Below are 16,908 nucleotides of genomic sequence, written 5' to 3'. Positions count from 1 at the left end.
CATAATTAATTTTTGTTCTATAATTCGACTGGTCAATTTCTTAAGGTTTAGATTAGAGCTTAAATAGGGTGTCTCATTGTAGACCCCAGTTGGGTATTCTTCATAAAGAAAATGACTGTGATTGGTTCTTACGCAATTCAGGACATCACTTGATTCCGGTTAACTTAACCGACTGATTAATTCAATGGAATTGACCAATCACATTAGCCAATTAGCTAAACTGATCAATACATTTGGTCAATTCCGTTGGATTAATCAGTCGGTTAAGTTAACCGGAGTTGGTGCAAGTGACCCTTATAGTTCGTATAATATAGCTTACAATATTGTAAGACCCGTCAGACTATAAGTTATGATTGAGATTGGATTGATATTTTTCGAAACAGAACAAAGTTCACTGAACTTACGTTTAATTAAATTTTCTCTGATTAGTTACATTTCAATTCAATTTCAATCCTAATCCGTAGTTTGATACAAACATAATTATCGGAATGCTCTCCAAGTTAAATCGAATCAGCAAATCGAAAACATCATTACTGCTTATGGTTTTCTACGATCGCGTTTCAATATTCACAGAAAATTTATAATACATATGTAACATAAACTATAGATATTTTCAGCACCGACTGAGTGAATTTTGAAACACCATCTATGTGTCGTGGAGCCCTTGTAGTATATACCCAGTAAGCAAGAAACATTAAATCGATCTTATAAAACATTGATTTTATGTGGATTGTATAAACATTTTGACATAATATTTTACAAACATTTTTAAACATGATAATATGTTTAAATATTAAAATTATGGTGTGGTATTTTTAATGTTTCGGTCGAATATTATCAACAGTAACGTTGTATGCAACATTAAGGCTTACATGTTTGAAAACATTACTGTTATAAAATATCATTGTGATAACGTTGTGTTAACGATTTCTTGCTTACCGGATAGTTTACTACAGCACATGGGTTTCAGTTGGCCCTACTAATGTTACGCCGCTGAACCACTACCACGCACGCATCGATATAGCTGTGCGGCGGTCACCCCTATAATGCTGTCGCGTGACGACCAAACGCTGGAACAGCAGCGTAGCGTGTCTCAGTGGTCTCCGAGCTGAGGCAGAGTTCGTACTTAGGGACGGTTCTCTGATCGAGCTCCCTCCTCTCTCTCTCTCTATCTATCTATCTATCTCTCTCTCTCTCTCTCTCTCTCTCCCCCTATCTCTATCTTCTCTCTTCCTCCTTTCCTGTCCTCCTCTATCTTTCTTTAGCCCGCAATCCCAACTTTCCCTATCTGGTCTTGTCATAGTGTACTTATCTCGTATCGCGAGAAACGCGAGCGCGCGCAACCAAGTCATTCGTATATGCGCGCGGACGTGCACATAGACGTCGTAGAAAGAGCGGAATAAGGTCCCACGTGTCGCACGTGGGAAACTGCGGGACGTATGCACACCGCGAAGCTGGCGAAGTTAAACTGTTTCCTTTCCGATGCGAGAAGAAACGACAGTGTGATATGTGACGACGACGACGACAAGGACGAGGGCGAAGGCGGAGACGATCCGTGTTTTACGTTATAAGTCCGAAGAAATTTCGAAATCGCATGGGATAATTGTGACACCACTTTACCTCTGTGGTTCCTTGCCTCGCGAGCTTTTTAAACCGCGTGTCACAGGAGTTGTCTGTGCGCTTCGTACTTCGGTGATTCGAATCGTTAAGTAAGTAAAATATCGTTTCTTATTTGCAAGTTGGTTTTTACACGAAATATTAATGGAAGAGATTTTGCAAGATTAACAGTGTAAGGACTTCTGACGTTATCTCACCGTGCAGTAATCGAATTCTTACATGTAATATTCGCGCGAAATAAAATTTGAAACCAGATAATAACATTTAAATGCAGTGCACCTGTACGGAAGAGAACTGCAAGAGTGCAAAAAAGTTATTGATATGTAATTGAAGAACAATAATTTTTCAATAATATAACAGTAAATTTTTGCATTTTTGTAGCTTTTTTCTATACAAGCGTTCAGCATTTCATTGGCTGCGTTCCAATATTCATTGTCGATATTGAGAATCCATAGTATACAAACTAGATTTTTAGTAGTGGCTGTGAATATTTGAACGCAATCTATATGTCTTGGATAATCCTCGTATTAACCCTAGCGCGTAATATTATTTATTATTAAATAATATTTCTGGAATATTCATACATGATTATAATATGTCCACTCTTAATATTAAAGAAAATAATATTATTTAATACTGTTGTAATATTATATATTTTTTAAATATTCAATTCCATATATATGTAATTGTAGTTTTTGATTTCAAATGTATTGCAATACCAATTGTTTTATTATGCAAGTAAAGTCGACATAATTTTGTGTAAAAATACATGTTATATTATAAAAAATTATATATATATATATATTCATACATATATATATTTTATTTATATATTTTTTTTCTACGTCATTATTATTTTTCTTTTTATATTCTAAGAACATTTCTATAATATTAAAAATATTACGTAACATTCTTAGAATATTATAGGAATATTATTTTAATATTGTATAATATTCATACAATATTCTAGGAATATTACGCTCTTATAGGGAATAGCTGTTATTCGTACTCGATTTACACTGTGTCTAACGCATAACGATCCGATATTCAATAGGAGATTACACTCTTCAAGATAGTAATATTTAATAATTGCTAGTTAGTAATATTTTTGTCTCTAGTAGCCCGATTCTATAATTTCTTAACGACAACGTCATTAGTTGTCGTAGCTTTTCTGCCATATGTTATATCTGCGCAACAACGATTTAACGATAACGAAACAGTTCTTAATTGTTTCAGAATAGAGGTATAGAAAACGTATTCTGCTATTGAATATCGGATGTTGGACGTAATGTGAATTTTGCATTACTTGAAACTTGTCTCCAGTGAAATAACAAAGTTTGAATTTCGATTTTCGAATTAGATGCGAGTCTTTCAGTTGAATTGCACATATAATGTCACATAGATGTATGATTCAATTGAAAAACTTAGATTTGACTTTAAATTCAAATCTGAATATGTTACTTGAGACGAATTTCTAATAATGACTGAATTGATAATATCAAGTTGATGTTGAACTATGGCCTGACATATCTCTCTGTAACATTAGCATAACCAACGTAGTATGGTCAATCACAAATAGTTTGCGACACTTTTTTTTATAAGTTTGGGAACGCATCCCGTATTTAACAGAAGAATTTGTTTTCTCTAGTAATTTTCAGGAAATACATTTCCTTGTTGGATACGAGATGTGTGAAACTTACCAAAATAAGTATTGCAACCTTTTTGTGACTGATCATATATTGCAATATAAAAGATGACAATGTCGTTGCAACTTGCTAGTTTGATCAATCTTGATCGTACTTATATTCAAATTATTATTACATAAAAATAATTAAATATAAAGTAATTAATTATAAATGCAATTAATTATCAATTCTCAGTACGCAAGAAACATTAATCCATTTTTTTAAAACATTGATTTTATAAACATTTATAAATATGGATTTTATAAACATTTTAACATAACATTTTATAAATATTTGTAAACCGTTACTTGATAACATCAATTTTCCAAATATTAAAATCATAGTGTAGAAATATTGTTTTTAATATTTGAATTAAATATTGTTAATAATGACTTGTATAATGAGTTGTATATAACATTAAGAACTACAAATTTGAAAACGTTATATATTATAAAATATTATAATAACGTTGTGTTAATGATTTCTTGCTTATTGGATTATTAAATTATTGTCATACGTTTGTTTTAAGAATTTTTCATTTAACGTCGCGTAACGAATAAATAATACATAATTCGTAAAGATATGATAAACATACGTATTAAGATAAAAACATCTAGTCGATATTGCTAATGGCAATTTTGTTTCTCCGTATATGCAACATTCTTATATGCGTATATGTTGCTAAGGGTAAAATTACACAATTGCGTAATAGAACTGCAGAATAGAGATTGCGTCATAGAAGCAACCAATCAGCGCTATTCCGCTCGTTTCTATCAAGCAAGTTTTGTGTGCTGATTGGTTGCTTCTATGACGAACTTTCTATTTCGCAGTTCTGTTATGCACTGGGTAATTTCACCCTAAGTCGCGCGCTTATCTACTCCGTTTTTTGTTAACGGTCGATCGAGTGAACGTGAAGTTGACTTACGTCTTGCGAGAAATGCAAATATCGACTATCTATCTTCATTGCACAATCGTCCCTTGCCTATCTTTTCAGAGGACCCAGGCAATGAAATATCGAACGTCCCTTGTCCTTTCCTTATCGTCCGGATTCTTCGTGCAGTAATACTACCAGATAAGATAGAAACAAGAGGAACCTACGGAACATAGACCCAGATGAAACGGCATAAGATTACGACAGTTATCCATAACCATAGAACGTTTATTATTATAACATCTATATATTTTGTTATCGCCAAAAAATGGAAAAATTGTCTATTGCGTTATAATCATGATATTTATAGCAATATGACTATCCTAATTTTTTCTTATTTAGGTATAAAATCGCTTATCATACATTTATCACTGCATTTATATCACTTTTCAATTTTATTATGTGTGATATATTTATATTTCTACTAACTTATCTTTCTAAATTTGTTATCACATTCCTTAATATTTTTCTTATATCTTTATTCATTATTTATATTCCTTCTGCACAACATTAGTACGAATCCAACGATGGGATAATATTAAAGACCATTGGTCTTATTGTCTTTAACATACAGAAAAGTTTTGCTGTTTAATAACATCTAGTCGATAAATATGTTGGTAAGTTTTAATCTATTAAAAAATATTTTATATATATACGCAATTATGTATGATTAGATACAATTAGATATAATTACCCGATTACTATTGTACATTTTTTTTATGCTAGAAAAAACGTGTGGCCATTTCTTTCATTCTATTCTAATTTTCTACATTGAAACTTAAAGACAAACTTGCTGAGACCTCCTTGCATGCATAGGGAAAAAAATTTCACAATAATAATCAGATAATTATATCTAATCACATCTAATCATATATAATTATGTATAAATTATGCATAGTTATATATATTTGTGCATTATTATGTATGAAATATTTTTTAACGGGAAATCATCGTAGATATCCAGACAACACAATGTCCTAAAATCGGAACATAAGATATTTTATATTCTGTTTTATGTTTCTTAAAAATTGTATGTACGTCTTAAAAAAGTTTTTAAAATGTGTGTCTCGATCTTAGACATTGTCTGGATGATAATTGCAGGAATACCGTTTCACAGAAATACCCAATATACTTCATTGTAGCTCTGCATCCCTTACAGAAAAGTATTACCGGCTGTGATAAATTATTGTTACTCAGTAATTTTATCACTCGTACGAGCAGTAAAATTACTATTTATCACTGGCCAATTTATCATAGCCAGCAATACTTTCTTATAAGAGATATATATCGAAATAATCGTAAATTATAAAATTGACACTTATTATGCTTTAAATACACAGAGTAAATACGAATATGTGTTCCAATATTTCACTATGCGATATATTAATTATCAACGGCAATTATAGTTGATCAAACAGTGTGAAGATGAGTCAGTGATAAAATACTGTATCTCAGAAATTTGACATGTGAAAATTAGAACTGTGGATATTCAATGTGGATATCTACTTGAAGTTATAAAGACGCGTTTAGTGAATGTTTTCAATTTCCATCATAGATGTTTAATGGATGTCTAATGGAGGTTTCTATTCTTTGTGAGTAACATCGTATGATAAAAAGTTGGAATACTTGTATTCGTCCTGTACATTTAAATATTTATATCGAACGATTACGAATAATCGATAATGTCATCCTTCTTCAATTATCTCCGAACCCATCATTTCATTCGCACGAATATTTACTCACTATTGAGGACCTTTGATATTACCTCGTCGGTGGCTGGTCACAATAAGATGTAGCGCAATTTTCATCATGCATATTGAAAATGTACGTTCCGAAAACAGTCTTGAACTCGAAACATTTGAATGGTCGTACGCTGAATAATTTCAACCACCTTACAATTCTATTGGCAGAAGTCATTATCAAAATGGTTAAATTTTTCCTGCGAAAGAAAATATTTACTTTTAGGTTATATAGTTTAGTTAATAGTTGTTGTAGCTGATTTTTTTGTGGTTATTGTGTGCCGTATCTTGGATATTTTACAATATAATATAGCAGATCATAGCGGTTTTATTATTTTTCATTGCTTTTGGATCCGTCATTTTGAATTGTGCAACGGCCACAAATTTGAAATCATCCTAAAAAATCCCCAAAATATCATTCTTATTTAATATATAATTAGAGATTGTTTTGGTATCTTATTGTATGCTTCAAAAAATAATTTTTTAAATTATTTAGATAAGCTCAATTTAGCAAAAAATCATTTTTACCATTGGTATGATCAATTACTGAACTGTACAGTTCCTTATTTTTAATTTTTACTCTAGTTCGTATTAATACGATGTCTGGTTATTAAGTTAAATAGGTAAACAGATCCCGAGTCTGACTCAGGATTAATTTAGGTACGGCTCGCTTACCTCGAGTCAAATTCGGGCTAAACTGCAAGGTGATTAACACGAAGTGACGAACAGCGAGTAGAATCGTGTCCATCTCACACTGTTATCTACTATAATTAATATATATTTAAGGAATTCCAATGCACTAGGTAGACTGGGTAGTAACTTGCTAATTTAGTAATAAGTTAGTTAAGTTAAAAGTTATTAACTTTAAAAGTTAATAACCTTTAACTAAGTTTAAATAGGTTAACTTAAACTTTTTCTTTGCATTAATTAATTTTTTAGTTAAGTTAAAATACACAGCATTGCATAATTAATTTTTGCATCATTAATTTTTAACTTTACTTTTAACTTTTAATTTGAAGAAAAGTAATTTCATCTTAACTCGCAATTGAGTACTTTATTTATGTAAATAATAATTTTATTTTAATGTAAACTTAGTTAGTCAACTTTTAACTTAATTGAAAAAAAATTAACTAACTCTCAATGCACACAGAAAGAAAGTGAAATATAATCTTTGGTCGATACTACACATTCACTTGGAAATCGGCAAGGTGACGCATGAAATTTTCCGAACCAGACTTTTCTTTCCCCGATGATTCATATTTTATCAGCTCGGGCAGCGATTTTATGGGTTCGTTTTTTTTTGCCACGTTTTTACTTTGTTCAGAATGACTAATCTCGCCTGAATTTTCCGATAAGGGGAAAAAACGAAAGAGGGAGTAGGCAAAAGGGATTCGTCAGTTATTATTCATTCAACGCACGGTCCGGTCGTGTTCTTGTGACACCCTGCTGTAGAGGTCGGTGAATTAATAGACCTTCTTCGAATCGAAACCTTCTAATACTATAGTTAAATTAATATAGAGTTAATTAGAAGAAAAGAAAGGTAGAGAGAAAAGTAGAGAAGAAGGGGAAAAGCAGAATGAAGAATACGTTCGATCGATTTGCTTGCAGGTAGATTTGGAGCTTCCACCGGCCGCGCGCAGCATGGACGCCTCTCAACAATATTGTCTACGCTGGAACAACCACCGCACAAATCTCCTCAGTGTGTTCGACGAGTTGTTGCACAACGAAGCGTTCACCGATGTTACCATCGCCGCAGAAGGTGGCACTATCAAGTGCCACAAAGTGGTTCTGGTCGCTTGCTCGCCTTACTTCCAAAGCCTGTTTTCCGATCTTCAATGCAGCCATCCGATCGTGGTGCTGAAGGACGTCAAGCTGTCGGAAATCAAAGCGATCTTGGAGTACATGTATCGCGGTGAGGTGAACGTAGCGCAGGATCAGTTAGGTAGCCTGCTGAAGATAGCGGAAGTGCTGAAGGTGAAAGGTCTGGTGGAGGAGAACGCCGGTGGGTCGCAGGCTCGCGAGGAAGCGGTCACGACGATGTCACCGCCGCCCGCCATCAGCACCAGCACTGGAGGCGCGCCACACAACGCCCACTCGTCACCGCCGCACTCCACCGATAGTTCCTACAGCGGTTTCTACAGCGTTAAATCGATCGAGCGGAGCCAGGGTCGGCTCGGGACGATGACATGGCCCGGGATACCGATTTTCTCCGCGTCCAATACGTACCCGCTGCATCTCGCCGGCCATGAGAGCAGCACCGGCGGCGACATCGGCTTCAAGTCGATGCCGCTGACCAAGCGCAAGCGGAACGACGTTACACCGATACATCAGGCGGCGTGTTCGTTGTCGACAAACCGTGACACGCCGATCTTGCGTACGGTGCTCCGTCAGGGTCAGGCTCACGTAGACAGCTCGCACGTCGACAACCACCATGAAGGATCGCAGTTCTGCACGAACAACACCAGCTCGACGAGCGAGGACAAGCATGGCATCGCCGATCTCATTCATGCGGAGACAGCGCACAGCCCCTACGTGGACGCGCCCGCGATGGAGGAAGACGAGAAGCAACGGATATCGCCGCAGTCGTATGCCGGCGACAGTAAGTCGAGTGAGTAGCTCGGGAAGTTCAGCTCTTGAACACCATTGATTTGAGTCTCACTCAGGATCAATGAAAAGTGACGAAAACAATTTGCATCGAGTATGCACTAAGGCTTGTTCACAGTCCGTTCTTATATTTAAAGATCACGCCTTAAGGCACGCGATGTTTGTTTTCGTGTTAGATTGCTTACTGGATAAAAATACTGCGTTCTGATTGGTACATTTTCAAAAATGGACGACCAACGCAGTATTTTCATCCAGCAAACAATCCAATACGAAAACGAGCATTGTGTGCCGCTGGCACCTTAAAATACATCTTAAAATATAGGATTTGGGTAGCTAATCAGTTAAAAGTTAAGTTAAAAAGTTTACAAGTAACTTTTAATTTAATTCAGTTAATTTTACAATGAATTAACTTTTAACTTAAACTAATTATTTTTAACACACTTCGTTTTTATATAGATTAAAATATTTCTTTAATGATTGCTTTCTAATAAGGCACACAAGAGATACAAAAGCTACATTCAGCGGAAAAAAGCAGATCAGTGAGCGCTCAGTGATTATTGCCTGTGACTGGGAGTATTCTTTTAGATTCTTGGTAGATCCAGGAGTATATACCAATCAGGAGTGATAATCACTGAGTGCTCTCCAAGCTGTTTTTTTGTCGCATGTAGTCATTTTGTTGTCTACATATCATCTTAAAATAATCTTATCGATGATACTTAGCCAATGAAATAACTTTGTATCTCTTTGTTCTCCTTACTGGAAAGCAACCAATATTAAAGTAAATATTAAAGGGTGAAATTTTTATATAATAACAACAAAGGAATAATTTTCACGTTATACAAAATGTGATTTAGAAATTTGTATATATTATATGTTATATTATCGGCTATAAATTATTGTATTGGCTATGTGGGAAGTAATAAAATTTGATAACTGCTACTAAATAATTCAAGTAAATATACTCAGAGAAGAAATTAACTATAGGAATTTAAAAAACTAGATGTAGCAGATAAAATATATCTTTGAAAGGTACGGCTAATATGTCGTTGCTATCACAGCTAAATTTATTAGTTGTTTGAATTTAGGCGCTACAATGAAAAATATTGTTTACGTACAGCAGAAAAAGTAGCTAGTAAGCGTTTTCTGCTGCAGCTTTGCAACTAGTGCAAGATTTCCTACCAAACGACATTTGGCAATTTATTATTCCAACATGTTTATTAAACGGTCCAGTGTATTAAAGGTATACTGGAAAAAATAGCACGGGCATGGTGTAGCAGACAGCGCATTGGTCTGTGACGCTAGAGATTTAGTAGATATTATCCCCCCCCNCCCCCCCCGGTTCGATCCCCGCAGAATCGAAAAATTGTATACGCTCGTGTCTCCTCTGGACCGTCTGGCAAGAGCCACTAGAGAGGAGAGAGAGAGAGGAGTAATTTGTCCAAAGCATCTTTCGCAAAAATATGCTGTTTGGAGCCGGCGTTAAAACTGCGTGTAAGTCCCATACGCCTGTGTATTTATAATCTGCGTGTTCTCAACAGAGGCATATGCGCGAGAGGAAAAACAGGCCTTACAAGGCCTGTATTTATATAATAAGGAAGAGGGAAAAAATAGCGACCGCTTAATAAACATGTTGGAAACGCGTAAGTCGCTAGTATCGTTCAGCAGAAAATCTTACAACAGTCGCAAAGCTGTTGGCAACGCAGCGGAAAGCATTTGTCGAGCTGCCTTTTTTACTGAACGCAGCCAATGATATACATAATGCCGACTGTATATCAAATTCATTTTTCAATTTTGAATAATCACCCGACAATTCACTCTGTAGGAGCGAAAAGAATTCGAATGACTCGGTGTATAGAGTACACGTAGAATATATACGTTTTCCTCCGCAATGCGGGACATGATGAATAATATGACTCCTCGTTCGTTATAGATATCGTGAATTTCACGCAGCAGAGACCGGAGTGGAAACGGTACAAGCAGTATTCCCGGGAGGACATTATGCGGGCGATCGAAGCGGTCAAGTCGGGCATCAGCCCTGTCCAAGCGGCGCGCACCCACGGCGTACCGTCGCGTACGCTCTACGACAAGGTGAAGAAGCTCGGCATCAGCACGCCACGGCCGTTCAAGCGTGCGCCAAACGGCAGCAGCACTTGCTACTCCTACGGCATTGGCGGTAACGCGAAAGGGAGCATCTACAGTGGTAGTTTAACCGAGATCGACAACGAAAGCCGCGATATCAATAGCGCGGGCACGCAGGAGACATCCTTCGAGACCGCCAAGGTTAAGGATGCGTCGCAGGACCTCGGCGACTCCGCGACACCATTAGACACCGCGGTACCGCGGTGCACCCCGAGCCCGGTCATACGCTGCGTCAAACAGGAGTTGAAAGTGGAAGATGAAGTGGAAGATTTGTCCGTGAATCGCAAGTCTGATGTTCCAGTGATAATGCCGCCTACCACGTCGGGTGTAGCCAATGAAGAATCGCAGGACGTGGCTATATCGAACGATCGTCAGGACTATAATTGAGCTACCTCTCACGTGCGTTGCGTCGTGCACCTGTGTGTCACGGCGGAGACCTCTCTTTGCTGGTGCCGGTGTCAACCATGTACGTAAATGCGTAGAAACGGCGAGTCGATGTTGAATGCAATCTTCAAACTTTCTAATTTTCATAATTAGTCTAAAATGCGAAGAAGCAATTACCGATTGAGATAACAGAATAGACCGAAAAAATGCAGACATCTCGATGTTGAGAGAAGCCCGGGATTGCAGCGAGCGATTGTGTGTATAGTAGCTATGGTTCACGTTCTTGATTCGAACAAGTTAAAAGCTCATGCGAGCAGAATTGCTTTTCTTTTGTTTTCTCTCTTCTCGAGAGAAGAGGCAAACGGGGAGAAAAGAAAAAAAAGCAGAAGAGATCGCGTAGACTGGCCTAAAAGCCATTCTACGATATCCGTAAGAGTATGGCTGTAAGTCTGTAAGACGCGGTTGTAAGTTTCACTGTAGTAAACCGTAGAAACAAGAAATTATAAGCAAAATAAAAGTAATTCTTATTTCTTCATAATTTTATGTTATGTTATAACGGAACAAACCGCATCTTATAAACTCACATCCAAGGATACTGCGGAATAGCCTTAAAAGAACCACAAATACAGCAGCACTAAGATGCACGCACAAATACAGCACTGAGATGATCGAGTCGTACTTCCGTCCAGGCGGCGGCTTCAAACATATTTCTAATTTCAAATCTTTCGAAAGTCAGATATTTATATAACGCAATTTATATAATGCACGCAATGCGTTTGAAGAGTCCTATCTATCCTGGAGCCGCCTCTGTTCCGCTTTAAGGAGATCGATCGTCAAAAACTACTCGTGATACTAACTGCCGATACAGATCTCAGGAAGGCAAGTCGAAAAACGCAGCGTTTTTCGGACAGCAATATCTTATTTGTACAATCGTGGGTTTTTTTCCAAGATTGTTCGTCGTTATTCATTGAGTTGTAGAGTATATGTGAAGAACTCAAACATCGTCGAATATTCGAAGTGAATCTAAAATCTACGGCGTTTGAATCACTTGAGAACTTGCGACGGAGGAAGAATTCCCGTCATTACCTGCGGCTTCCTGCCTCGTAAAAGACTGAATATACGTCGTAGATTTGAGACTGAATATAAGTTGAATAACTCTTGCGTTCCAAACTTGTCCAATAAGGACGGTTGTGCAAGATATTCTAAATAGGATATTTTAAATAAGATTCCATCTAAAATTTTCACGTCATTGTTTCCGTAATTTTCTTAATATATGATTGATAACAATTAGAAAAAGGGAAGCAAATAATTGTCGAAGCAGAATATAAGGTGGAAAGACAAACAAAGCAAGTCGACAGCTGTTTCGTTTGAAAGAAAATTATGTCGATCTTGAGACGTTCCCGTTTCCTAATCGCTGATCGCTAGTTTCGAAGGTAATTATGTGGAAAAATTAAAACAATACGTTTTTAACGGTACAGATTCAGAAATCTTGCATAAATTATAGCCAGCGCATATTTTTGTTAGTGACTGAAATACTACTGAATAATTGTAAGATTATCTATATATATATATATATATTCTATAAATTTTTAATCGTTAGCTTACTTGCTTGTTACTGATCACGGCATTGGGAAATAGATGCAATATATGTTTTCAAGGCATATCACAGTTATCTACATGATATCGTAGCAAGTTACATTCGTCGAGCTACGCAGTCGTCGAAAGTACAAAGGTACGAGAAAAGCTCGAAGCAAAAACGAAAATATCTTACGGGGATCAGGTAACAAACATCACCACTCAGAGAACGTTAGAAAGTTAGAGCGCGGACAGCATTTCAGCCAAATGCGCTCAATCGAGCTTGTTACGATCCTGCATAGCATAATAATACCAACTACCTCTTTATGTGCAACGAACTATCTATGCATTAACATTTAAGACTCATTAAGACTGATGAACGTAAATCATGATGTCTGCCAAATTCTTATTCTTCTTATCATAACGATAAGTTATATATACATATACAGCGTATATATATATATATATATGCGTGTATGTATATATAACGAGTTTTTATATATATAGAAAAAAGAAAAATAGAGCAGACTATATATATACAAGTATATAAATATATTATATATATTTCGCGCGGAACATTGAAATGTTTATATTGATAAATACTATGTTATGACATGAACTAATGGACATTTTAATTATTAGTTTTTCGATGCAAAAGTATACTAAACTTATATATATGTTATCAAAATTTTCCTTATATTTTTTTGACCGTTTCAAACGGTTTGTTTCACTGGTGCAAAATGTACTAACGTGGCACGTGGCGAATTTCCGGATTTGTTCTATTTTTTCGCTAAAAATTGTAATTAACGGCATGATTAGATGCGAATTTATAGATTTACAATTCGCGTTCTTGTGTTCAACATCGTGTCATAATTACAGAAAAACTCAGGTATGCACAGACTGTAAAAGAAATCCGTAAAATGGATTAATCTATATTTATTATATTTACAATCTCATATTCTATTGTCATGATATATAAATAGTATTCAGCACTAGAAATAATATTATCATCGATTCTTCTCTTGCGAAGAAGAATCGCTGCTTACATAGAAATACTCAAATGTGTCAAGACAAAGTATATCAGGAAAATTTTAGCTTAAAATGAAAAAAAAAAAACTGGCTTTCATAATTGCGTTGCCAAGAATCTGCGAAAGTATTCGGATCAATTACTTTTTGCAATACGAATACAAACAAATAAGCGGATAATAGAATGAAAAATAGAGAAAAATGTAATAATAATTGGTAAATTATTACCGATATCTTGCCTTGACAACGCTCGACGAGCCAAAGCTGCCTTTGAACGTTTCTACCTCAATATATAAGCCATTTCATATTTATTACAGTAGAATTTTTATAAAACAGGGATATATTTATGATATATATATATATTTTTTTTCTTTTTAATGTACAATCAAAGACAGCGCCATCGTGTGATTGAATGTCATCTTAACATTAATAATCTCTTTCTTGAGATTAAGTTTCTTAGTAGCTGGATTATATCGTTCGTAAAAATTAATGATTAACCTATAATTTTTTAAGGTGATTAGTATGTTTAACAAATGCAACTATCACTCTAAAATATTGATAGCCTCGATAATCTTACATGATATACAAATATTTAGGTGAGGAAGAATACTTGAAGCATAAAAAGAAAGCAATAATTATAAATGACAAAATTTCATCACTGTTATCCGTATATGGTATTTTTTATTCACTTATTCGAGCAACAAAGCTGTCTCATGTACACAACTCATCGAGCAACTCTGCGTTAGGAAGCAATTGCTGTAATTGCTACAACTTTTTTTAAAAGTATCATTTGTTATAATTCTGAATTTTATATATTTATATACTGATTGTAATTAAGTAGAATGCTACAATATTATATATTTTGCTTTTTATCTTTCGACTAGTGTGGAATAATACACGCGCTGATTAAATATCATATTGTATTTCTCGACTTAAAATATTCATGAATTTTTTCATTGCTTTTAATTTGTAGTACATCGAATCAATTATTTTATATGAACTTGTTATATGTAATTATCTTATATTTTGGACACTTTTCAAGAACACCATGCACTTTTTGTACAATGTATGTTAAAACGTTAATATACACGGTTCTGTACTTTAATATGTTTACGTTTCAATGGACAACAATCGTGATAAATATTATTACACAAATACAATCAGCTTTTATCAAGGATATTTTTTAGTAGGAGCTGAGTGTACGGTTCATCCGCAGTTTTATCTAATTTTAGAATACATACATATTGCCAATTTCTCGACATTCGATTTGTTGCTTCATTGAAATTGTTCAGAAATATTTTTCTTTTTTTTAATAAAAATATGACCTCATTGATTTGTGCAAAATTTGATGCAAAAAATATTAATATCAGTTTTAGATAGGTCTCTTTTACTTTGTAAATTTATATTTTTAACCTTGTTCTCTTTGTTTTGTTAAATTGTGCCCATAGAAGAAACTTACACCGTTTACACCACATTAATATATTTAACAAAAAAGACACATGTTGCTAGTACAAACGAACCGTTTATGATAAAACGTTTTTTAAATTGATTTTCTATAGTGATTTTAATACCTCTTGTAAATAATCATAGTCATGAATAAGGTTGCCTTAACAACTAGCGTTGTATTACTTATAAGACTGATTTTATTATGTTCAATATATGCACGTATATAACAAATATGCATACACGCGTGCATATACACTCGCGTGTGTGTGCGCACATGCAGATTCAAACACATAGACATATATGCAATGTAAGTACACATCGTGAATATTTGCATTATTGTACAAAACTCTGATGAAAACCTCGAGATCAGAGTGTTGCGGGTGAAGGTGTTGAATAATGTTTGTTTTAATTGTCGGTTTCGTACATTTCTTAAAGTACAATTACATAAAAGCTAGATGATTTATCGCAGCCGACTGTTCATCGGAGTTATGTCGATATTGTAATTATTTACAATATAGATGTATTTAAATTTATCTATATTGTTATTTTCATCACGTGTATATGCACGTTACTAGTAATATTGCACCACGTTTGTTATAAAATATATTATTGAAAAAATGTATCAATAAAGTATATTATTGATATAATATTACATTTTTATTTAACCTGTCATTAGATAATAATTATGTAAATCTGACATATGAATATCGCACCGAACCGATTTCACGATACAAAAAAAATTCACGGCTATATTCCGTTTTAATCAAGCCCATTGATTAAGTTTACCTTGATTAGGGTACACGCAGTGCCGAATATGGTGGTTCGTGGTATGTTCATACGTGTGTGCGTATTCTATCGTTGTTTGAAAAAAAAGAACGAATAAATATGAGGGGCAAATTGCGATATAATTTTATCTCTGTTATTATTATTATTATTTTTATACTGAAAGAATTAAATAAAACAAAAGAAAGGGCCTATTTTGTACTCGTTCTATTTTCCTACTAAATCTCAAGAAAAGAAAAGGCCACTGATGCAATCTAGTGTGGTCAAGGAATAGAGAACAAACCTAAAGAGTCGCACAACTACAGTTAACACACAAAATACGAAATTCTATGTCGCAGATGACGAATCAGTAGTGCGTCTATATTGAAGAAAGGATTTGATAATAAGTATTAACATTTGATGAATATTTGCCCACTAAATATTTGATTAATGTAACTAAATAATTTAGTTTCACACATTAAATATATAGAACTACAGTGATGTATATAGAGTATACAGAATTAAATTATTTAGTTGCAGTAATCAAATATTTGATCGGCAAATATTCACCAGATTTTGGTACTTATTATCAAATTCTTTTTTCTGCGTATATTCGAAGAACAGAATCGTCGATCAATTGTTTATCCGATCTCTTATTTCATCGATACTGTTTTTCTGCAACGACTGGAATAATCTTAAATAAACTAAAAATAAAAGGGTAGAAGAAAATGAACGAGAAGAGTCGAGAGAAAAAACCGTTTCTTCTCCTCTGCAGATATGCCGAATAAAGCTTAAAACTGAGATGCACATCATCGGGATCTCGATGGTAGTTGCAGAGGATGCAGATCGAGAAAAAAACAAGGAAAGATATAGGATGAATAGACACATAGAATGAGAGGATGGGTGGAGAGAGAGAGAGAGAGAGAACAAGAAAGACAGAGTTACCTCCTGTTAATAAGCCTCATTCTCCAATACGCGCGCGGGGAGAATAATTATGAGC

At 34.8% G+C, this 16,908-nt stretch overlaps 1 protein-coding gene across 1 annotated transcript; it reads left to right on the top strand.

The window, feature by feature from the left end:
• The first annotated feature begins 951 nt into the window (after positions 1–951).
• On the top strand, positions 952–13,099 carry LOC106746918 (broad-complex core protein isoforms 1/2/3/4/5-like). Its single transcript, XM_014624065.1, has 3 exons — positions 952–1,709; positions 7,581–8,580; positions 10,507–13,099. The coding sequence occupies exons 2-3, from the start codon at positions 7,614–7,616 to the stop codon at positions 11,100–11,102; spliced, it is 1,563 nt and encodes a 520-aa protein (XP_014479551.1). The 5' UTR covers positions 952–1,709; positions 7,581–7,613; the 3' UTR covers positions 11,103–13,099.
• Positions 13,100–16,908: the final 3,809 nt, after the last annotated feature.

Source organism: Dinoponera quadriceps, unplaced genomic scaffold, assembly GCF_001313825.1.
Source record: "Dinoponera quadriceps isolate SergipeBrazil2010 unplaced genomic scaffold, ASM131382v1 scaffold1852, whole genome shotgun sequence".
NCBI classification, from domain to species: domain Eukaryota; kingdom Metazoa; phylum Arthropoda; class Insecta; order Hymenoptera; family Formicidae; genus Dinoponera; species Dinoponera quadriceps.
The sequence above is the reverse complement of the archived record's forward strand: the minus strand, read 5'-3'. Positions and strand labels throughout refer to the sequence as shown.

Coding starts and splice junctions, on each gene's coding strand:
- LOC106746918 (XM_014624065.1), top strand. CDS start 7,614: ATGGACGCCTCTCAACAATATTGTCTACGCTGGAACAACCACCGCACA. Junction 8,581..10,506: donor TGCCGGCGACAGTAAGTCGA/GTGAGTAGCTCG, acceptor CGTTCGTTATAG/ATATCGTGAATTTCACGCAG.